This window comes from Pelobates fuscus, chromosome 12, assembly GCF_036172605.1.
Source record: "Pelobates fuscus isolate aPelFus1 chromosome 12, aPelFus1.pri, whole genome shotgun sequence".
Taxonomy (NCBI): Eukaryota; Metazoa; Chordata; class Amphibia; order Anura; family Pelobatidae; genus Pelobates; species Pelobates fuscus.
Window position 1 is genome coordinate 125,446 of NC_086328.1, and position 25,088 is coordinate 150,533.

A 25,088-nucleotide genomic window follows, 5' to 3' on the forward strand; every position below is an offset into this window, starting at 1 on the left:
ACCCCTTTCTCCAGCCGGTCGGATCCACGAGGCTGAGGGAAAACCCGGCCGCGGCGAGGCGGCCACGTGCGTGAGCAGACCCGGTCGCGGGGTGCTCGCGTCTGACCGCGAGGAACCCCGGGCGCCGGCAGTCTCACACCAGAGCTCGGGGAGTCAGAGGAGGCAGACAAACGGCTAGTCTCCTGACACCCCGAGCAGAGCGCCCGCATCCCCACAGGGGAGGGAAACTATTAGAATGGCGCCAGGGAGTGGAGAGGAGGGCAAAACAAACAACAGGGATCCCCAGGGGCTCCCCCGATACCACAAACATCCCCAATGACACAGGGGAAACGAGCAAAAAAACATGCAGAAATCATGAAGCAGAAATAAAAGCAAAAACGGAAAATAATATAAAAACAATATGTATATCAATAAAATATGGATTCAAAATAATTATATGACCAAAAAATGTACATAACATAGGTATAACTAAATGCTATAACATAAAAATATATATATGAAAATACAATATATATATAAGCAAAACAACATGACTAAAATAACAAATATACACCCTAAATAAATCATAATAAACCCAAAGCCACCAACTAATATTAGCAGGAGGCAGAGGTACTCTGACCTGTACTGGTGCGGAGCAGCAAAGAAAGAGGAAATGATGCATGGGGAGGGGAGTTTTATAGTACCTAACTTTTTTCTGATTGGTTGTTTTCTGTGCTGCTGTGGAGTTCTAGTAAAGAGAGACTTAAGCAAATACGAAGCCTCCTGTCATGTTATAAAATCCACAATCCCTAATCTGGATTAACAGGGTAGCCGGGGATAACCCCAGGCTGTTGTGATGGAGCTTGGCACTGCAGCCTTATAACTTCACAATGTAGTATCTCCCAGGGAAGCTGAATGCCAATGCAGATGAATAATCTCGGCAGACGGAAACAGAAAAATAACCACCACTTAACTGGACATCCCCAAGCCAACCCATTGGGGTCTAGGCGGATATGCCGTACCATGGAACTGGGGGGGGGGGAGCTATGTGACAAAACCCCTATTTTGTTCTCCTCCTCAGGTTGGGAACCCGTTCTAAGCTTCACATTTGGGAATATAAAAGTACCGAACACCGACCACCCCCTGGCTCATTAAGTACCAAGAAAACCACAAGAATTAAGTGCTCTCTCTGTGTGGCCACCGTTCGTATAACCGAACCCCACACGGCCATTTTGTTTCACGAAAGCAGGCAGCAAGACTTGGTCGCCGAGTGTCTGGAACTCCAAGACGGACACTTGACGGCGTGAACACCGGTGAAACTATGCGAACGCCTGCTACCTTTCGCGGCAAGCCAGGAGAGCGCTGTTTGGTAGGTTTGTTCGTATGGACCTTATGAACAAATGCTACCAATGAGCCAGGGCACCCATTGTCCTTTTTCATATGTTTTGGATCTCCCGAACATGACCGACCGCTACCTCTAAAACTATGGAACTATTTTTGGGCAGGAACCTCATGAGCGTTCAGACAAAACTTTAACCCGGTGGAGATTCGGCTGTATTTGTGGGATCTGAGCGCTATTTGGACAACTTGGGTGCTCAGATCCAGGCTATCCAGGGATGTATAAACTATGGGGGTTCCTTTATGCAAAATATGTATTTTTGTGTGTTTTCTATAATTTGTCATTTTATGCTTAGTCATGGTGACATGACATTTTGGGGACATTTTGTGAGTGTGTTTATGAGAGTGTCATGGGCGTGTTTACGGTGTCCCTGTATTGTAGAAAAGCAGGCCATTGAGCCTGGATTAAACAGATCGTTTTACCCCATCATTAGGTCTAGGCCTATGTTTGGGGGATTGGGAGCTATAATTACTACTATAGTCACTACTGCGCTTGGGACTTTGGAGATTCTTCACCGATATACTCAGCTGGAGTATTGGGATCTGTTACAAACACAATTTTATTGTGCCACACTTGGCTTTTATGCATAACCCCTTGCAAGGGGTCTCCCATACAACCACACAGGGGTTTCCATCCCAGGATCCTCTGTACCTGGGAGCCCGGGCGTGGGAAAAGGGACTGTTTGTCTCCCAGGAACAAAAAGCCAGCCAAACTAGCCATTGCCCCAAAAGGTGCCCCCCCCCAAACCTTATGAACCCTCACACCGTACATTTCCCTGACTGGTCTCCGTTCGCGCAGCTTGAGTGCAAACCCCCGGTAAGGAAAGCGTCTCCTTTCGGGATACAAATGCTTTTCCTGGTTAGTGGTTAGCATTTGTCTATATGAAATGGCAGCCACCCAGGGGAGCGCTCATTAATTACTTCCCTTGCAGTTTCGCACTTATGTTACGGGTGTAAACGTTCTAATAATTTTGGTGTAAAAAATTCTAATGGGGCACTGGGGTGGAATCAGGGCATAATACACGAAAGCCAGGGGAAACACATAACACAAAGGGGAAAATACACAAATGAACAGTGGTTTTGCACAACACGTCTGTTATCTGTTTGAACCCCTTACTCACATCATGTCACCTACCACATGCTAGTAAGCAAATGCAGATATATTCTACAGGTTAGCTCATAAAGTAACTGGACAGCACAAATAGGAGCGCATTTCTTGGTTTATCGAACATGTATAGCAGCACGTGTAGAGTTTTGGCATAATGAAGGCAACAAAGGAATCGTTAGAATGTGACGGCAGATAAGAACCATTCGTCCCATCTAGTCTGCCCAATTTTCGAAATACTTTCATTAGTCCCTGGCCTTATCTTATAGTTAGGATAGCCTTATGCCTATCCCACGCATGCTTAAACTCCTTTACTGTGTTAACCTCTACCAGTTCAGCTGGAAGGCTATTTCATGCATCCACTACCCTCTCAGTAAAGTAATACTTCCAGATATTATTTTTTAAACCTTTGCCCCTCTAATTTAAGACTATGTCCTCTTGTTGTGGTAGTTTTTCTTCTTTTAAATATAGGCTCCTCCTTTACTGTGTTGATTCCCTTTATGTATTTAAATGTTTCTATCATATCCCCCCTGTCTCGTCTTTCCTCCAAGCTATACATGTTAAGTTCCTTTAACCTTTCCTGGTAAGTTTTATCCCGCAATCCATGAACCAGTTTAGTAGCCCTTCTCTGAACTCTCTCTAAGGTATCAATATCCTTCTGAAGATACGTTCTCCAGTACTGCGTACAATACTCCAAGTGAGGTCTCACCAGTGTTCTGTACAATGGCATGAGCACTTCCCTCTTTCTACTGCTAATACCTCTCCCTATACAACCAAGCATTCTGCTAGCATTTCCTGCTGCTCTATTACATTGTCTGCCTACCTTTAAGTCATCAGAAATAATCACCCCTAAATCCCTTTCCTCAGATGTTGAGGTTAGGACTCTATCAAATATTCCGTACTCTGCCCTTGGGTTTTAACATCCACATTGCATTATCTTGCACTTATCCACATTAAATGTCAGTTGCCACAACTCTGACCATTTTTCTAGTTTACCTAAATCATTTGCCATTGGCTTATCCCTCCTGGAACATCAACCCTGTTACAAATCTATCATCAGCAAAAAGACATACCTTACCATCAAGACCTTCTGCAATATCACTAATAAAAATATTAAAGAGAATGGGTCCAAGTACAGATCCCTGAGGTACCCCACTGGTGACAACCCCAAGCTTCGAATATACTCCATTGACTACAACCCTCTGTTGCCCATCACTCAGCCACTGCCTTACCCATTCAACAATATTGGAATCCAAACTTAAAGATTGCAGTATATTGATAAGCCGTCTATGAGCAACCGTGTCAAATACTTTACATCCTCTCCCCACAGTGTCACCCTCACCCCCCCACTGTCACCCTCACCCCCCACATTGTCACCCTCACCTCCTCCCACACTGTCACCCTCACCTCCTCCCCACTGTCACCCTCACCTCCTCCCCACTGTCACCCTCACCTCCCCCCTACACTGTCACCCTCACCTCCCCCCCACACTGTCACCCTCACACCCCCCACATTGTCACCCTCACCTCCTCCCCACTGTCACCCTCACCTCCCCCCACACTGTCACCCTCACCTCCCCCCACACTGTCACCCTCACCTCCCCCCACACTGTCACCCTCACCCCCCACACTGTCAACCTCACCAACCACTGTCACCCTCCCCCCACTTTTACCTTCACCTCTCCCCCCCCCAACAGGGTCATCCTCACCTCCCCCCCATGTCACCCTCACCCCACTGTCACCCTCACCCTCCCAACAGGATCACCCTCACCTCCTCTCCCCATACTGTCACCCTCAATTCCCCCCACACTGTCACCATCACCTCCCCCCACACTGTCACCCTCACCTCCCCCCCACACTGTCACCCTCACCTCCCCCCATACTGTCACCCTCACCTCCCCCCACCCTGTCACCCTCACCTCCCCCCAGCCTGTCACCCTCACCTCCTCCCCACCCTGTCACCCTCACCTCCTCCCCACCCTGTCACCCTCACCTCCCCCCACCCTGTCACCCTCACTTCCCCCCATACTGTCACCCTCGCCTTTCCCATACTGTCACCCTCGCCTCCCCCCGACACTGTCACCCTCGCCTCCCCCTACACTATCACCCTCACAACACTGTCACCCTCACCTCCTCCCTCCACTGTGACCCTCTCTTCCCCCCCACACTGTCACCCTCACCTACCCCACACCGTCACCCTCACCTACCCTATGTGTGTGTCTGTATTTGTGTGTCTGTGTACATGAGTGTCTGTGTATCTGTGTCAGTGTGTGTAACATGTCATTGTGTGTGTCTGCATGTGTACTGCTATGTCAATCTAGGCATTTGTGTGTCTGTCTTTGCATGCGTATGTGTCTCAGTGTGTGTGGAAGTTTATACACTACACACAAATGCATACCTGCATTCAAACATGTACATTCACACGCATACTCCATACTTACATTCAAACACACATTGTATATATTTTTAAATACACAATATACACACACTGCATCCACTACACATGCACTGCAGTCAAACGCAACAAACACACCCCTGTATTAAAACACTAAAATTATATATAAACACCCCTTCATTCAAACACCAACACTACTCATTAAAGCACACCTGCATTTAAAATAAATCACTACCCAACACCCCGGAGAAGTAGATTATACTTTTTATTCTGCTCCACACGGCACCTATTAGAGGATCGATTACTTCCTGGTGAACAACGCGAGCATGGCAAAAGTAAAGGAGACGACAATCGGATCCATTACGTGGTCAGATCACGACGACGTTACTTTGACGCTAGACCACCTATGCACGGCGGGACCATGGAATTGGAGGATGAGTGCCCACCTATTGAGAGATGAGGGAACCAAAGCGGAAATACGTGCTGATTTGCAAAATTACTTCGCTGAGAACGACACAGAGGACATAACTCCGCAAACCATATGGGCAGCCCACAAGGCAGTGATCAGGGGCACCTGCATTAAACTGGCAACAAGGAAGAAGGCACAAAAGACCAAAGAGGTTACACGGCTTCTGGAGGAATTGAGAAAGGTGGAGCAAAAACACAAAAACGCCCCCAACCCCCATCTCACGGAGCAAGTACAAGAGATCAGTTGATCCATCACCACTTTACTGATGGATGACTCCATCAAGGCACTAAATTGGACGAAGAGAACATACTATTAACATTCGAACAAGATGGATACACTATTGGCCCGAACCCTTCGTCCGCGTCGAAATAGCGCCCCGATCACTACAATCAAACACGGAGACGGAACGGTGAAAAGGACCCCTGCAGAGGTTGCGCAAGTCTTCACAGACTATTATACGCAACTCTACAATCACTCGCCTAGGACACAAGCATCCCAAGAGGAGGCCACCGCACAAATGCAGAAATTCTTACGGGACCTAGAGCTACCGAAACTTCCAACAGCAACGGCACAACTTCTTGATGAGGCAATAACGAGGGAGGAAGTGGACAGGGCTATAGCAGGCCTGAAGGGCAACAGGGCACCGGGACCGGACGGCTTTGATGGGGCGTACTATAAGGCCTTTCGGGAGGAACTTTCCCCGCGACTGGCACGACTCTTTAATGACCTTATGGAGGGAGGTAGCACAGAAAGCAGTATGTCCCTAGCTAACATAATACTCCTGCCGAAACCTGGCAGAGACCCACTACTCCCTGATAATTATAGACCTATATCGCTGATTAATCACGATGTCAAGATACTAGCGAAGATACTTGCAGAACGACTGAACCCCGCACTGAATACTTTGATCCACCCGGACCAGGTGGGATTCGTGCCTGACAGGCAACTCTTTGAGAACACCCGGAGGAACATAGACCTCATCTGGCGCCAAAAGACCTCCGACACACCAACACTCCTGGTATCATTAGATGCCGAGAAGGCCTTCGACAGGGTCGAGTGGCCGTACCTATTCGACCTCCTGCAACATCTGAACTTCCCAGAACGATATGTGACATCAGTTAAGGCCATGTACGACCACGCCTCCGCTCAGGTTAAGATTGCAGGAGCCGGGCCTCAACCTTTTCGGCTAAGGAATGGAACCAGACAGGGCTGCCCCCTTTCCCCCCTTTTGTTTGTACTGTCACTTGAGCCACTGATGCAAGCCATGAGACAACACCCTCTGATCACAGGGATAAAAGTGGAGGGGCAGGAATTTCTTGCCTCTGCCTATGCAGATGACGTAATGCTGACCCTCACGAAACCCAACGAATCCATGGCAGCGCTCAGAGACCTTCTAACACAGTTCGGTGCCTTTTCCGGTTACAAGGCGAACCTGGAAAAATCAAGCGCCCTCCCGATCGGCATGACGGCAGAAGACATAGCAACCATAAGAGATACCCATAACATTCCGATAGTACGAGACCACTTAAAATATTTAGGAATACGCCTACCGGCTGACCCGCAGAAACTTCACCTTTTGAACTACACTCCTCTGATCAGGACACTCATACACGATATGGAAAGATGGCACGACAAACCCATATCTTGGATAGGGCGCATCCATACGGTAAAGATGAATGTTTTACCGAGAATTCTATTCCTCTTTCAAGCGTTGCCAGTCAAGTTGCTCAAATCCGATCTAGCGCACCTTCAAAAAGCAATAGGTGATTTCATTTGGCAGAACCGCAGACACAGGGTCTCCAGAAATATATTATACAGGCAGAAGCAAAGAGGGGGGTTGGGCTTGCCACACCTTTACTCATACTACTTAGCAGCACAATTAGCACAGGTTGCCATGTGGCATACACCTCTAGAGAGGAGAAGATGGGTAGACCTAGAGTCACTCATGACAGGACCCGACCTCCCACAGTATCATATGTGGGTACGCAGAGAAGATAGACCTATCATGAGAACGGCATGCCCAGCTATCCTGAACTCCCTATCCATCTGGGACGCACATGCTCACAGGTATCATCTAACATCAAAATTATCCCCCTTGACCCCCATACTGAGGAATAGGGCTTTCCTGCCAGGCTTAGCAGCTAGGGCTAACTTAGAGACCGCAGGGATCCAGAGGATCTGCCATATGTACGAACATAAGATACTAGTACCCTTTGACCAGCTCCAACAGAGAACACACCTCACCCCCACTGATTTCTTCCGGTATATGCAGCTAAGAGACTATGTCCAGCGGCCAGACGTTAGACAGGCAGCGACCGGCCCTATGACATTTTTTAAGAGAATGTGCCTAAACGAATCCACGCGAAAAGGCTTAATAATGACGATGTACACACACATATGCTCAGAAACAAAGGAATGGGGTCCACTAACATACACAGAGGCGTGGGAAAGGGATCTGGGGGAGGTGCTGGAGGGGGAGGATTGGAGGGACATTTGGGAGGCAAACCACAACGTATCCATCTGTGTAACATTACAGGAACAATCCTACAAAACAATGTTTAGGTGGTACACCACCCCAGTCACACTGCACTGCATGAGACAAACACCCACTGATGAGTGTTGGAGGGGTTGTGGACACAGGGGCACATACCTTCACATGTGGTGGGAATGCCCCAAAGCTCAACGATACTGGTCTCAGATACATCTCGTACTGTTTGGAATTTTCCATAAAGCACCTGACCATGTGGCGAGGTCCCGAGTGGAGGGACTTGTCGCTCCGGCCCATTGAGTTACGATATGTTCCGTAATGTCATGTTATGTTTTTATTTTTTCTAATGTTTTATAATGGTTACACCTATACAACGCAAAGAAGGAAAATATAAGAAAAAATGCCTTGGCGGACTGTGATGATGATAGCATTATGATATGGGAGGACTTGTCTCAGTATAACTGTACAGCCAGAAATGATGTACTCATGATGAATATGTTTCGTGGCTTCTGCGCAAGCCCATACACTGTTTGAAGCATAACTCTGTCTGCCAAGATGCAAAAAATAAAGTATTTAAAAAATACAAAATAAATAAATCACTACATACAAATACCCTTGCATTCAGATGCAAGCACTACACTCAAGTATACCACTACATTCCAATGTCAACAGTACATACAAATACACCCATACATCAACACGTACTTCATACAAAAACATGCTTACATTCAAACACTGCTTACAAATGCAACCCTGCAACGGTGGGCAAATGGTAGATCCTCAGCTGGCATAGCATTGTTGGAGTTCTGCGACAGATGGGGATCTACCACTGGGATACTCAACGTGAGATGTCTGGATGAAAGAGAGGGACACAGCGCTTCTGATTCTGCCTGAGCCTGTGGGTAACTAGTTGTATGCCTCTGTAACAAACCCCTACCATGTTGCCTGGGAACCTCTACCTTTTGTTTGTTTTTTATCATCATCCACATTGCCTGTACCTAAAGAACAAAGACTATGTCTGGCCCTTTAACTATTTTTGGACAAAGGATTGATACATTTGATATGGCACTTCGGATACAGCCGAAGTAGTCGAAGTGGCCGCCATTAGAACACGTGGCGGCGGCCATTTTAATCCAGTCGAACGTGGTCAGCGGTGTGTGCCGTCAAATCCCTGTAACGGAAATCGTCCACACAATTGAACGAACACCGCTGACCTGTACCTGCCCCTACCCTTCGACACTGCGGCTGGAGACTAAGTCCCGTTCGAAGATTCGAACACATGTTCGAACGGGACTTTGTCATTTTGGCGTAAAATAGACCTCCATTATACTATTGAACACTGCTAAAACGCGACCCCGGTTCCACTTCGACACAAGTCGAAGTGAGTTTGACGATTCGAACGCCGCCTTCTGATGGGACTTTGTTATTTTCAGGGCAGAAATAGACCAACCGCACAGCCTGAATCTGTGGAACTGTTTGGGGCATGCAAACAGGCGTGCGGTCAGTCCAAAGAGACTTTTTAATAGTTCTGGAACCACTGGACGGATTTTCACGAATTTTGAATATGTTGTTCCACAATTTGTGTTTTTATTCATGTACGATGTAAAATGGGAAAGTTATAAAAATGAATAAAAAGTATAAGCTTTAGCTTGGAGATAATTGAGTAGATACAGTAAGAAACTCAATTATCTCCCAAGCAGAGGGGAGGGAATATGTGGGATGTAACCATTGTCTGATTGGTTAATGCCTAAATGCCTGTGGGCGTCTCCCTTACATGGGAGCACTGCATAAAAGGAGAATCCCTGTCATTAAACCTCAGTTCTTCTTTACCCTTCAAAACGTAGCTTTGTCTTGTTATTGAAAGGGAACCTGCTCAGCTAATCACTAGCTCTTTTAAGAGCTCTACCTCACTCTCTCTACTTGGATCCAGCTGATAGAAAGAAGGCTGCTGGGGGGCGTGGTCTGACCGTCGATGAGACTAGACGTGTCTCACTAGAGCTCCGTCCTACAGGCGCCCTAAGCATACAAAAGCGGCCTTTTTCTGCCTCATAAGAACCCCCAACGAACTCCTTACCATGGAGAAGAGACTCCCTAAAAAGCAACCTAAGAGAAAAAAAGGAAGTAATAAGGGTGCGCCTTAAACAAGTGGAAATAACAAATAATAATATGAAAGTAGGATTTAGCAGCAATAACAGAAACGTCAGATAAAATGTCTAAATATAATATATAAAATATGAATAACAACCGGTACCTAATAGTCCAAATATAAAATATCCAAATGTGCAAATGGTGGTCCTAATAGTCCATCAGAAGGGTATGTAGCGTCCGAATGTATATCTGTAGTTTGAAGATAAATATGCGGGAAGAACAAAAGAGAGAAAAACTCCAATGGTGTAGTATAAAAACAAAATATGGATATTATGTAAATAGCAGTGGAACTACTCACAATATTCAGAGCTTAAATCCAGCTCTGGTATGGATAGCGTGAAGTGGAATAATCCCCACTCAAGGATATGTGGTGCTCCTCTTTGGTCCTTTAGTAAAAAGATGGAGTAGTCCAACTCGGGATAATAAAAAATAAAAAATATAGTGCTCACTGTATAGATGATAAAACAATTAAAATGAGAAAATATACTCACGGTATATAGAGCAGACGTACTGCTCGGTGGATGGCGTATGGGTGGTATAATCCCCACCTTAAGGATTCTTTGGTAGTCCAATATGGTCAGAAATGGTGGTTAGGTCTGAATAAAATAAACTTGCATAGAATAAAATAGCAAATAATATAATATAAAAGTGAAAGGAGGAATGTGGCAAATCAGTGTGTAATAGCCAGATATTCCTTTAATAGCACTTTGATTTATAAAAGAAAAAAACTTCTATACGCGTTTCGCCACAATAGGCTTCATCAAGTAGAAACATATATAAAGAGGAACATGGAGTCTGGAGGATCGGTTCTTTTCCTTACGGCGTAGCGGCATGGTCGGGCCGGGAGCCAAGATGGCGACGGGGGATACCCACACGCATTGCCTGGAGCTGACAAAGAGGCCTCCTCTGCTGAGCGAGACGCAGTGCTCGCCAAACTCGCCGAAGTTAAGGCTTACCTAGCTGGGGAAATAGCAAAATCTACAGCTGTGTTGCAAGCCGACATTAGCGCCTTGGGGGAGCGCACCGCCAAATTCGAGGACCGCATGGAAGCTACCACACAGGCCCATAATGAGGTAGTCGACAGGGTGAACCGCATGACGACCCATGTCGTGGACACGGATCTGGCCTTGGAAGACTTGGCTAACCGGTCTCGGAGGAACAACCTCCGCCTGAGGGGCTTACCTGAAGGTAAGGCTGAAGGCTTTCCATCTTCAAGCCTCTCCTTCCGCACGTTCCGGAGGAGCAATGGCACATGGAGAGAGTGCATTGGGCAATGTGAACGCAGCGTGCCGATACTAACACCCCGAGGGACGTGATAGTTAACTTCCTCCATTTCAGAACAAAGGAGGCTTTGATGAAGAGGGGTCGGGAGGGACCGATCCGGCATAATGGAGCTGTGATCTCCCTTTACCAGGATTTAGCCCCTTCGACACTGCAACGGAGGAGAGATTGGCGGCCCATAACCGGTGCGCTGCGAGGAGCAGGCCTAAAATATGCCTGGGGCTTCCCCTTCAAATTAATGGTGTTCCGAGACGGGCGAGCGCATGTCCTAACACGAGGTGGAGAACCGAAGCGTCTATTCCAGGGCCTAGGGATCCAGCCGCCCCCGGACCTTCGGACAGTGGTGATGTACCCAGGGGACCTTCCACACCTGCGAGCTGAGTGGCGTTAAGTGGGATCAAGAAGCCGCCGCTAATACGCAAGTGGTATCGTATTCTAACTTTCCCTAAGGGGCCTAGTTTTTTGTGGGGGGAACCGTTTTTTTGTTTGGGTGGGGGGCCTGGGTTGGGGGCTCCATACGCACAAGTTGCACGAAAGCTATACCCATAACGCTGCCATCCCCTACAACTGGGTCGGGGATTTATAAAGCTCACCGGATAACCCTTTTGCCTCTCTTATCTAGGCCGGTCTGTTTGGGCGGGGGTAGGGGGGAGGTAAGGGGGAGGTAAGGGACTGGCACCTGGTTTATCAGTTCTTTGTTCCCTCCCTTTCATGGGTTTGTTTGAGGCTGTCCTGGTTTTGTTTTTTCTACCATCTCTAGACTGCCCTGGTCACGTATGGCTGTCATTGAAACCTCTAAAGATGCAGGGATAGCACCTGCCCCCCGGGTGCTGACAATAAGGATGGTTTCGGGGCATGGATGCTTTTATTTGGTTATTTGAAAACTTAAAAAAAAAAAAAAAAAAATAATAAAAAAAAAAATTAATTTTGGGGGGCGGGGCCGGCCCGCCATGCTGACCGGTCGCATGCTGGGGAGGCTCCGGAGAAATCTGGCCTCCTAGGCAAATCCAGCAGCTATAATACCTGCAAAGAGCCAAACAGACGCGCACACGGCGGTGGTTAAGGTGGCAGACTCCGAGATCGGGAGTTTTGGGACCCCGGAAGGGTTGAACAGAGCTTCGGGGCCTGCGGCCTACTCGAGAGGGGAGCGGGGTGGACGTCTCCCCTTGCGGCAGCCACACGCTGACAACCTAAGATGCCTGCCGGTCCCGCTTCCCCCCCCCCTGTGGACCGGAGGGGTTATCCCGGTCCCCACTATGCAGAGCTCAGGAGGAGTGGAGACTGGGGGCACGATGCTCCCAAGACCTACCTTCCAAGATGGCGGCAGCGTGGAGACCGACACCAACAGCCCCTGCCTCATGCAGCCCCACAGGGGAGAAGTCGCGCTGCTCACTAAACATCAAAGCCAATCCAGCGATGAGCCTGCTGTTAGCACCGTATGGTGAGAGCTCAGCAAGACCAGCATGATCCACATCAAGTGGTGTTAACTACTGGGCAGAAACAGGGGATGCAGCAAAAAATACTCACATCGCTTGGGGTTACTGTCTCTCTGACTTCATCACTGCGCCTACGAACTCTCCATGGGAAAGGTGAAGCATGCCAGCAATGGTACTCTAGAAGTTCTAAATGAACTGCATGTCTACACATTTAAATTGGAAATTGGTTCCCCGCAGCGCTCCGGGTCCACCTACCATTCCCTCAGGGCCGGTGTTGGCCATACAAGACGGACTGACCTAGAGACAATCTGTGATACACTTCATCCACGAGCTTGCCAAAGATCGCCCTGTAAACTTGAGCACACATTTTGTCAAACTAACCAGCCTGTCATTAGATAACTGTCCTTTACTGGACTCAAAGCATGTCTAAGCCTTGTTTAACTACTATAACAAATGCAGGATCTGTATAAGCTTATTTAACTCATCTCATTAATGCGACTTAACTAATGATTGATGCAATATTTGACATGTGAACCAACAGCTTCCTTACTATGGGATAAGATTAGTTGGACAGGATGATACTGGGCGAAATATATATATATCCCTCATTTAAGCATAGTTAAGCGTACCTATACCAAGCATAGGAAGCTAAAACGACGACGCTCATTATAACTTTTAACCTTAAGCTATTGTTAACAAGCGACAGAAAAATTAACTATAACTAACCAGCATGTACCTAGCCTGTTGTATTAATATAAAACATGTGCATTCCATCTAAATGCTACCTAACAGTCAAAATTGTGTATGTTCAATATGTCTAAGAATGCTGTTGTAGCATTGCTGCCATGCGAATGTTAACCATGCACAACAAAAATAAAGAATTACAAAAAAAAAATTTTTAATTTTTTTTAAATAGGGTAACAAATATATTTAAAAGAGGGATAACAAATCTCTTACACGAAAAAAAAAAACAATTTAAATATAACAAAAAATGCAAAATGAAAAAGAATAAAGATAGATGGGAAAGGAGTCATATAGGAAATTGCTAAATTGTACGTCGTGAATGTAAATTGTACAATGTACTAAACTAATGCATATTTTCACACAATACACACCTAACATGGCTTCACAGAGGAAGGAATAGAGGTATACCGTTACGTGACCTGATGCTATGCTCTAGATTCCTACCCCAACTCGGTACATCTATGGTCTGACTTATACACCATGTAATTTCGGGCCCATTTGGCTTCTTGGTTTCAACGGGTCAGGAGACACCTGTGGGGGGGGGGTCACTAATGCTTCTGTGTGTGGCGGGAGGGTGATGTATACGGCTGTTCGCCTCCCTCTGACACCAACGTGCCCTGCTGGATGCGGTGCCGGGGGGAGGTACAAGCTGTCAACCTGACGGGAGCTAATTGGACAACAGCCTGGAATTGGTGGGAGGGGGTTGTTTTTTCGACCATTGGTTAGGGGGCGGGAGGGCAACTGAGGTCTCCTGGTTTGTTCGTCCCTCCCCCAGATTGATTAATTGGCTGGGGTGGCGGATGGATCTGAACGGGCTAACGAGTAGGGCTTTGAAGGTATACGAGTATAACACTGTTGTAAAAAGGTTTTTTGCATTTGATTCTTATAATTTATGTTATTTACAAGGGAGGGTTCCTAATGTTGGGATTTCATGTATGTGACTCCGGATATGTGTACAGCCTTGACTTCGAAACCGCCATTTATAACGAAAGAGGGACCAAAATTTGTATTAAAAATGCCGTCATGCTACATACTAATGTCATACAAAGAACAAGGGGCAGACTGACGCTCATAGAAAACGCAGTGAACAGCTGGGAAGGGGATCTATGTCATATTTAAATGTGTATAATAGTTAAAATCGCCATTGTTTTTTCCCTTGATTCATATTGTACTATAGTCTGGCTGTTTTCGAGGGGCACCTTGGAGGGCGAAAAACTGCGCGATACCAAATAGCGTACCCATTCCACGGTAGGGATCTGGTAGCTTTGGCACTGAATAGAGAGGATGGTGACCGACTTCGGTGCCCTTTTATGGGGAGACTTAATCCGTGCCTAGGGGGGTGATTCCAGAAGTGGGCAGGCAAAATCATACATTTAGATGCATTGAGTCTTCCCCCCCCCCCCGGGTGGAGGACAGCAGCCAGGTCCCTACATATATCTGGACGGGGTTGGTATGGGCTGGGGAGCAAGGAGGCACGAAGACACAGAGCATCATGGACTGGCGGACATAAGTGGTGCACTTGACCTACTGAGGACCTAGGGAATACGAGACAGGGCCAACAGCCGAGTTTCAGGAGGACCGGAGAAGGACATGGGCATTTTTCGTTAGGAGGGAGACATTGGTCCTTTCTGAATGCTAATTAGGAGAAATAGCCATAGTCGTATATAAAGGCCCCCATATAAAGAAAAGTTAACGGCAAGGCCCCGACCCGGGAATCCCGAGTGTACTAGAAGCGACCAGGAGAAGGGATGGGGTTCCTAATAGTTCACAGAAACACCAGTACGATGGGGGGCGAACCAGAGGCCAATTTATCCAAAGTGAGGCGCCTAGGTGTAGGAGCTCATAGACCCATTGTTCCTCTCAACGTTGATCGTGGCAGGGATGTGGGAACATGTTCCCCACAAAACTCTGGCAACTGGTAAGACCAGAGTAGTTTTGCATCAGACTGTGTCCAGATGCTGTTTTCCTTTATTCTATCCTTTTCTTCTTTCCTACTTCCTTTTGTCTTTTATCCTATTCTGGGGGGCAGCGGGGGCTGGGGGTAGGCGGGTACCTGGGGACTTGAAAGGGAGCGAAACGGAAAAGAAAATATGTCTAGTATGTATGGTAGGAGTGAACGTATCACGAGATGGAGATTAAGATCACCTCCTTGAACGTTAAGGGTCTTAACGCACCAAGGATGCGCCGACTAATGTTCAAAGAACTGAAAAGGATGAAATCTGATATAGCTTTTGTCCAAGAGACCCATTTGCCAAAACAGGCCCAGTTTCGGCTTAGAGACCACACCTTCGCCGGTTCATATGAAGCCAGGTCCCATCGCAAACGTAATGGGGGGGAGATACTTCTTAGACGCAGCTGCCCTTTTCAAGTGAATTCTCAGGAGGCAGACCCGGAGGGGTGCTTTGTCTTCGTTTCGGGTACTCTACACTCGCATGCCGTCCATCTGATAAACATTTACGTGCCAAATCAACCGGACCCAGGTTTTTGGACTGTGCTCTGCGAAAAACTCTCGGCACTACCCCACGGTATGGTGTACATGGGGGGCGATTTTAACGCTGCCCCATGCCCGGCCGTTGACAGGAGCTCGCGTGATGGAATACCTAGATCCCAGGGCAGGGGTGGCCAGGATAGGCTACTTAAAGACTTCATAGCGGAAACGGGGTTGGTGGACATATGGCGGGCTCACCATCCGGGTGATAAAGAATACTCGTTTTACTCAGCTCCCCATGGCACGTACTCAAGGATAGACCTTTTCTTGGCTAACGCGTCTGGCATGTCTCGAATTGTGGGGTCAACGGTGGGTAATATATCGTGGTCTGATCACGCTGATGTGTCTATTGCATTGGGCAACCTTTGTGTAGCATCACCATGGACGTGGAAACTGAACATGTCCTTGCTACGGGACGAGGAGATACGAGAACAGATTTGAAAAGGGATCATTGAATACTTTGAATTGAACACCACCCCAGAAGTTCCCGCAAGCACATTATGGGAGGCTCATAAAGTGGTCACAAGAGGGAATTTGATCAAACTCGCTACCAGGAAGAAGAAAATGAAACATGGAGACCTTACTGGGACAACTGAGAACCCTCGAACAGAAACACCAAACTGTGCCGGATGAGAGAATCTACAGGCAATTAGAAGCAGTACGAAGAGACATCCGTACACTTTTACTGGATGATACGGCCAGATCTATGGTTTGGTCAAAACCGACATACTATGAAAATATGAAAAGGCTAACAAAATGGACACTCTCCTGGCTAGGACACTCCGGCCCAGGCAGGAACGGACCCACATTACAGCCATCAGACATCCTGACGGTACGACGAAATCGACACCCACCGAGATAGCTAGCGTTTTCGAAGATTTGTATAAAAGGTTATACAACCACACGCCGGACAGAAGTCCCTATGGGGACCACGAGGAGGATCACATATTGCAATATTTGGACAACCTAGGGATGAATATACTGAGTGGAGAGGCAGTGGACAATTTGGCGGCGTAAAATACAGAGGACGAAGTGGACAAAGCTATCTCGAGTTTGAAAGGTAACACAGCACCGGGGCCGGATGGATTTCACGGCACATATTACAAAACCTTCAGGGAGGAGCTTGCTCCTCATTTGGTGCGCTTTTTTGAACACCTAAGACAGGGAGGACAACTGGACCCTGATATGTCTCTGGCTACCATTGTGTTACTGCCCAAACCAGGAAAGGATCCACTTCTTCCTGAAAATTACAGGCCCATATCACTAATTAATCATGATCTGAAGATTTTGGCAAAGATACAAGTGGACAGACTGAACCCGTTGTTGAACTCGCTCATCCATGCAGATCAAGTAGGTTTTATCCAAGGTAGGCAATTGTTTGAAAACACCAGGAGGAATATTAATTTGATTTGGAAACAAGTGGCCACGGGGACACCCACTCTGGTGGTGTCCATAGACGAGGAAAAGGCCTTCGACAGGGTCGGATGGCAATTTCTTTTCCCGGTACTGAGGAATATGGGCTTCCCGGAGGGTTATCTGGCGATAACGAGAGCAATGTACCATAATGTGCAGGCACAGGTGCAGATAACGGGAGCCCCTCTGACCCCTTTTCAGCTATATAATGGAACCAGACAGGGGTGCCCTCTTTTCCCCCTCCTCTTTGTATTGGCTTTAGAGCCTTTGTTGCAAGCTATTCGTCGGAAACCGAACATTGGAGAAGTTAGGGTGGGTGACAAAGAATTTATGGTATCGGCCTATGCGGACGATGTCCTCCTGACCGTTACGAACCTGATCAAAATCGATGTCGGCACTACAGGAGGTCATGATAGAATACAGTACATTATCGGGATACAAAGCAAACATCCAGAAATCCAGCGCTCTTCCGGTCTGTCTCACGGAGACAGATACAGCTCGGATTAGAGAGACCTATCAAATCCAGATGGAAACAGACTCTTTAAAGTACCTAGGGATTTATCTGACGGCTGACCCCGGGCGCCTGTACCTTGCTAATTATGTCCCGATGATTAGAGCCCTGATAGGTTTATCCGTCCACTTGTCTAGGTCTCCTATCTCTTGGATCAGCCAGATCAATTCTGTGAAGATGAACATACTTCCACGTATACTATTCTTGTTTCAGGCATTACCCGTCCACGTCACAAACACCCAATTGATCCCTTTGCAAAGATTGATGGGGGACTTTATTTGGCAAAATAAGAAGCATAGAATCTCCAGACAAGTACTGTATAGACGTAAAGACAGGGGAGGGTTAGGCCTCCTGAATTTATATTTCTACTACCTTGCGGCTCAATTGACGCAGGTGGCCATGTGGCACTCCCCGCCGGAGGAGAGAAGGTGGGTGGATATTGAGTCTATAATGGTAGAGGTTGATGTCCCCCAGTTTACGATGTGGGTTCCCAAGGAACATAGACCTGAGATACGGATCACATGTCCAGCCATACTCAACTCTCTCCGAATTTGGGACACATGTAGTACCAAATATGGGCTAGCAGCAACCCCCTCCCCTATGACTCCAATCCTTAGAAACAGAGAATTTATCCCTGGCATGGCACCCAGAGAATTTAGTAATATAGAAAGGACCGGACTCCAATGGCTTCTTCAGCTATATCGGAACGGTGCGGTCATTCAATTTGCAGAACTCCAACAAGGCTCCCGCTTAACTCCTGCGGATTTTTTCCGATATGTTCAGATCCGCGACTTTGCTAGAAGACCTCACATTAAAACAGCAGCCTTGGGAAAGCTGACCTTTTATGAGAGGCTCTGCTTGGATGGGGCAGCCCCCAAAGGTATGATCACGCTTTTATACGCTCATCTTAGTGCAGAAAATGGAGAATGGGGAAGTCTGACTTATACAGATAAATGGGAAACGGACCTCGGGGAAGTCTTGGAGGGAGTTAAGTGGCAGGAGATATGGGAGGCAAATGCCACTGTTTCAATCTGTGTCACTCTTCAAGACGATGCCACCATACGTAGATACACGAGCGGACCCCCCGACAACTGGGAGCTCCTTCCACACGCACCACCCATTGAAACACCACGACACCAACGTAGAATACTAGGTGTGGAGATGATAGGATGTGTAAAAGATGTGTTCACCCCCCCCCCCTTCCCTTCTGTACCCCCCTTGCTTAAAGTTATATATCAAGAAATGTATATCAAAGATTGTACAACCCCAATATGTTCGAATGAAGCTCCCTCTTCTCTTCTGTACCCCATTTTCTTGACTTTCTGAAAATAAAATTTCAAATTGGAAAAAAAGAAGATGATGTATTTACTCCTGCCTTATTTGACTTACCACTTCTATCATCAGGCCTACGACCAAGCGAAGTTTAGCAACTTCCCAGTTAATCAAAACATATACTGTCTAGCCTGTACTCTAAGCATGATATACAATTTAAAAATGTGCAACTTATGCGAATGCCATAATTCAGCCAAATACGTATTGTTATCTTTCTGTTTGCTGCAGCTGTTGTGGTGCATCAAGCAATGTTATTCTTTTGCACGTTATAAATAAAGAATGATAAAAAAAAAGGGCCATTAAACGATGGCGAAAAGGCACAAAACAGCCCAGAAAACATAAAAAGGGGCGACCACATGACAGGCAAAGATAAGCTGACTACACAGATGTCACACAAGCAACTTTTAATGCCGGATCGCCGAGATCCGCGTCTGAGGCCTAACATGGCGGGAGACCCGATTGCCGGGGAGGCGGACGATCCCCCGACATGGGGCCCGCACTGCGCGGCTCTACAGTCCTCCCGTCACCCCCCCTATGGACCGGTGGGGGATATCCCGGTCCACGCTTGGGACTCATGCTCACCTACCACACGAGACATTCATACCGAGCAGAGAGCCACACGATGCACCCAAGATGGCCGCCGCACAGCCCTTGCAGCAGAAAAAAAGAGGACCCAGAGCTCCAGCGCTGGAGAATACAATTTGAGCGCCGGTTCGAGCAAATATGCCAAGCATTCTGGAGTGCTTACAACTAAGACCTCCCTACAAAGTCTCACCTGCTAAAAAGAAACAAGCAGCAGCGGCAGTCCATCCACCCAGCTCGGGGCAGGGGGCCCATACAGGGGTGCGCACACCCAGCCACTCCGGCAGCCGAATAGCTTCCCGAAAACAAAGCGACTTCACCTCAATCCAACCCCACGCGGATAATCATCCAGAAGAAAAGATCCATGCTCAAACCACAAGCAGCACGGCGGATGGCAAAGTGGAGGTCCCACACAGACACCCAACTTGGACCGCTAAGCTCCTGCATACCCCGCAGTGCACGTGGGCCACAGCTCCTCAAGAGAAACACCCGTCCATGCCACACGCTTCCACGGACAACCCTCACCCTCCTCGAGAAACTGCACTCTGACAGAGGCTCCAGAGAACAAGCCATCGTTGCAACGCGAGAGAATCACACGATCGGAGAGGGGACCTGCACCACAGCTGGAGGCCGGAGAGGCACAGTAAAGCAGGACTCTTGTAACCCATATGGCAGGGCTTCGAGGCTATCAGCAGAGGGCATTGGTTAAACGCGGCTAGAAACAAAGGAGCCGTGCGGGGAGAGAGTTTCAGACCCAGGCATAGCAGAGTTAACATTTACATTGTATATTTGTTTGCCTAAGGTCACTCACATATATTTACTGCATAACCTAATGTCAGGTAAATGTAAAACCATGCATAGCATAGTATGATACCAAGCTTAAATCGCATGCATAGTACAGGGGTTAGTTAACATCCCACTGCTACTTTAACTCCTTAACCATTCACTTGCCTTCTAGCAGGAGTTTATTGGCACAATCTACGTTTTCTGCTACCCCAATTAAACTCAACTTAATGTTTTTATTATTTTAATAATTGTTATGGCAAAAGTTACACTCGTTTGTTTACCATTTCCAAGACCAACACAACTGCCACCATACTTAATCTTTTATTGCAGACCATGAGTACATATTCTGTGCTACTTATTCCTGTCATGATAGTTTGTGTCTCACTACGCCCGCTTTTGCTATCGTGGCATCGCAGGCCTGTTTGTAAACCCTATTGCAGGAAAATAAAGAATTTATAAAAAAAAAAAAAAAAAAAAAAAAAGCTGTCATGATGTGCCAAGTTTATTCATTTTTAAAAAATGCATTAAAAGCAACTGGGTCTCAAAAAATTACGGTTTTCAAAAGTGGGTCTCGGCCCATAACAGTTTGGGAAGCTCTATTATAGATCATTCTGTCTTCCTCACTCTGGGTTTTTTTTATAATCACTAAATGCTAACTTTTTGTTTTTTACTATTTTGGCCACATCTGCGGAGTACCACAGTGGTTTCTTGAAATATTTGCTTTTACTGACAAGCCTAATGCAATTTTCTGTTGCCTTCAGCAGTGCAAATTTTATATAATCCAATTTCTCTTGGACGCCATTATAAATTGCTCCAGTCTGATAATGGCTCCTTTACACATATTCTAATTTTAGAAAAGTCTGTTTTTTTTTTTAAGTCTAAAACTTTTGTTTTTGTGTGGTGTGACTCAGTCACTGTTCTTATATTAAACCACACTGACTGATGATCACTGGATCCTAAACTTTCACCTACAGTAATATCTGATACCAAATCTCCATTTGTTAACACTAAATCTAGTATAGCCTCCTTACGAGTTGGCTCCTCAACGACTTGTTTTAGAGACAATCCCAGTAGGGAGTTTAGAATATGCGTGATCCTGGCAGAGAGTTTTGAAGGTCCTGATCCTGACCATTTTTTTTTACTTTGCTTCCCAAACACTGGCCTGGATGTCATCCATATGTGAGTTCCAGCTATCCAGCTATTATAATCTAGGTTGAGTTTAATGCAGCATCATTTGAAGATGCCATACAGCACACAGCTTCATCAGTGTCAGTCAGCTGCCAGGAACCCACACCAGCACGGTACTCACACACGAGCAAAAGTACAGCATTGAAGTCTATGAAGGATCCCACCAGATGTTCCATAGAAAGAGCTTTTTTTTCCCTACAGCCGTCAATGACAAACTTGACAAACCTCTGACTGTTTGTCAAGCGTAGGAAAAATACAGAGACAAAGGCATGGCCAAAAACGTTATCTGTGAACCTGACTTCAAATAAAGTCTTCGACTTTCACCCTCATTGGAGATCTCAGATAAAAAGAAAAGCCATACACAGGCAATGTTATCACTAAACAGACCCTTCCCTGCATTGACAACCCAACCAAGGCTTGAAGATCACTCCACAGAGCAACCCACCAGGTTTTCTTTTCATTGATGCCATTTAAATGCCACCAAACTATTATTTCCTGCAACAAATGTTCCACCAATGGATGGCTAATGTAGAGGAAATCAGAATTTATAAAGTATATCTGATACGTGTAATGCATGGCCTGACTATATTTCTGAACAGACAATAGATGTATGTGGAGGTTGTGGCCATGCCTTATTCCTGGGTACTAGTTTTCTGTTACTAAATCGATCCCTCATGTTTTTTTTTCTCCTTTTCTCTTCCATCTCGATGCACATACTACCAATGTCTCTCTCTGGTATCTCCCCTCTCATTCTCCATTATTATTAACATGGGAGGACTGGCAAGGGGGACAATAGCTATCTGGTCCATTGGTATACAGGATTCACACCATAGGAGGAAGTACCTTGTCATGTCTGTTGACACCGTACTACATGAGTGATCCAGGAATTGTGCAGTGGCTTTTATGAGCCCAGCACTGTGTGGGCTTGTCATTAGCTGGTGACCTACAGTCTCAATTTTCTCTTGGCCTGCAGTGGTCACAGGGGTATCACCCCGCAGATTGTAGTATCTGGACTGAAGAGGCTGACAATCTAAAAAGTCCCTGGTGTTTACTAGTGAACACAGGGTGAGAGGAAGCAGTTATACGGAATCTCATAGACTGCACTGGATGTCTTTGATGGCAATGGAGTGATGTGAAATAGAATCTGTGCCTCATGCACAGATCTGTTAATTCTCCATCACACGACACAAGTCATTTCGATAGAAGTTACAAATTTATAGTAGGTCACACCTTATAACTTCAGCAGCCTCCATACATCAAGACCATATATTAAAGGAATAGAGGAAAGAAAATTGCAGACAGTATACTCCATGTGAGTAGGACCTTCCACACTGCAAACTGTAACAAAAAACATTATACCTGTCCCCCAAGGTCAATCATTGCCAGCCCTCCTCTCACTCTCAATCATCAGAATCCAACCTTGATGATACTCTGCGCTCGCATATCATGTCATTATCTATTCTTCTCTAAAAAACCATGTAAATACCGAAATAAAGAAAGATTGTAAAACATAATAAATAACTATGTTTCACACATGATTCGTCTGTTTATGTACTAGGATCCTGACCCACTTGGATCAAAGCTACGCAAACCGAGAAGGAGGAAGAGAAATAGTTTCCTCTGTGGATTCTTGCTACATCAATAAGATCAGAATAATATACTTTAACCCCTTAACGCCGTTACGACGTACCATGCCGTCACGCATTAAATGGGCTTTAAAGTATATTACTCTAGTTACTGATAAGGGCTACATTCAATAATAAAAAAAATGACAGTTTACATTTTTAGCTCATACCAGGAGAACTTTTACAACGCACCTGCCAGATGCCTATACTGTCCGCAGCTTCAGGAAATGGTTTCTGGAAAACCTGGCACAGTTTAAAAGCATCTGTACGGATCTCTGTAATGTTGTTTAAAATCAGAAGAGCAGCTGTGAAGGGGTATACACACGAAAAAAGACTGACATACCCAAACTGGACAAAGAGCTCCATATAATCATCAAATAATCCCTGAAATTAAACACAAGAGAAATGTATTTACATTTATTACAATGCACTAGACAAGATCCACATATACGATTAGCATACCTAGAATATAACAATTACAGCTTATTGTACAGCACAGTGTTTTGCCGTAATATTATTATTATATCCATTATTGTAACATAACAGCTACATTTCCAAAAATATCTCCGTAATAAATACATGATCTCCAATCTATTCTGTATTTGGCCTTGGGTTCTACCCCTCACTTTTTACTGTATTGGATCTGATGCTATCCCACTACTCGTCGCTTGGCTTTGGGATCTCTCCCTTACTTAGTAATTTATGCTCCCAAATGCTGCCCCTCACATTGCTTGGGGTTTTTTCTCTTCTCATAGCCAGACCTCTTCCCCCCTTTGCTTCTTGTGATGGATGCCTTTTGAGAGGTTTGAAGGCCAGCCACTTGCCCACAGGCTATGGGCCTTGTCCCAAGAGCCCCTAAAGGGGCAATTGTCACTGTGGGGAGGTATGGCAACCCTAAATGCTTACTGTGCTTCACAGCCAGACTTCAGAACCTCTGGGGATTGCCTAGACTCCTTTTACATATCGATCGCCTGACTGGGAGATAACCTGAAACACTCTGAAAATGCTCCTCAAATCAGGACTGTGCTGAGGTGTGATTGATCTTTAAGTGGTTATCGCTCGATCCCCCAACCTCCAAATATTTAGAGGGGATATTGTGGCAAACGTGCCTATGCCACGAGCTCCTGGAGGAGCCTGCAAGCTAACCTCCTGCCCAAGGACTATGGGCTGTATCCAAAGACCCTGTTTGGGAGGTAAACCTCCCCAGCCACCATTAGCAGCTTTCCCTGGGTGCCCCTGGTTCGGCACTTTCCCTTTACTCAAATGGAAACGAACTATAGCTCCCTGGTGGCTGTTCGCATAAGAAAACCCACGAATTGTCCTCAGCGGTACTTAGCCACAATCATCATGGAACTAAATTCGGCATGAGGACTTCGTGGGTTCCCGGTCACCTCAGCAGGACTTAGCCACGTATGTTATGGAACGGTTTTAGGCATGAGGTGACCATGCGGCTCCCGGACAACTTGGTCCGGAATTTTGAACGACTTTGCAACTCGCCAGGAGAGCGGTTTTTGGAGGGAAGGTGCCCGAGACTTAGGGGCACAAACGCTACCCAAGAGCCAGCTGGAGCACCCTATATTTCAGATGCAGGAGCTCCCAAAAGTTGACCTACCAAAACACCAAACACCTGGAACTATTTTCGGCATAAGACCACGTGTGCGGCCGGTCAGAACTTTAACATGGTGGCGTTTCCCCTACACTGCATGGATCTTTGGAAAATG

At 46.4% G+C, this 25,088-nt stretch overlaps 1 protein-coding gene across 5 annotated transcripts in view; it reads right to left on the reverse strand.

The window, feature by feature from the left end:
- Positions 1 to 25,088, reverse strand: part of LOC134579518 (anoctamin-10-like) — a 112,653-nt gene that overhangs the window by 47,361 nt on the left and 40,204 nt on the right. For all 5 annotated transcript variants that reach the window (XM_063438833.1, XM_063438832.1, XM_063438831.1 and 2 more), the window contains one exon: positions 23,560 to 23,751. In XM_063438833.1, coding sequence (XP_063294903.1) covers positions 23,560 to 23,751 — 192 coding nt within the window. The remainder of the gene's footprint in view (positions 1 to 23,559; positions 23,752 to 25,088) is intronic.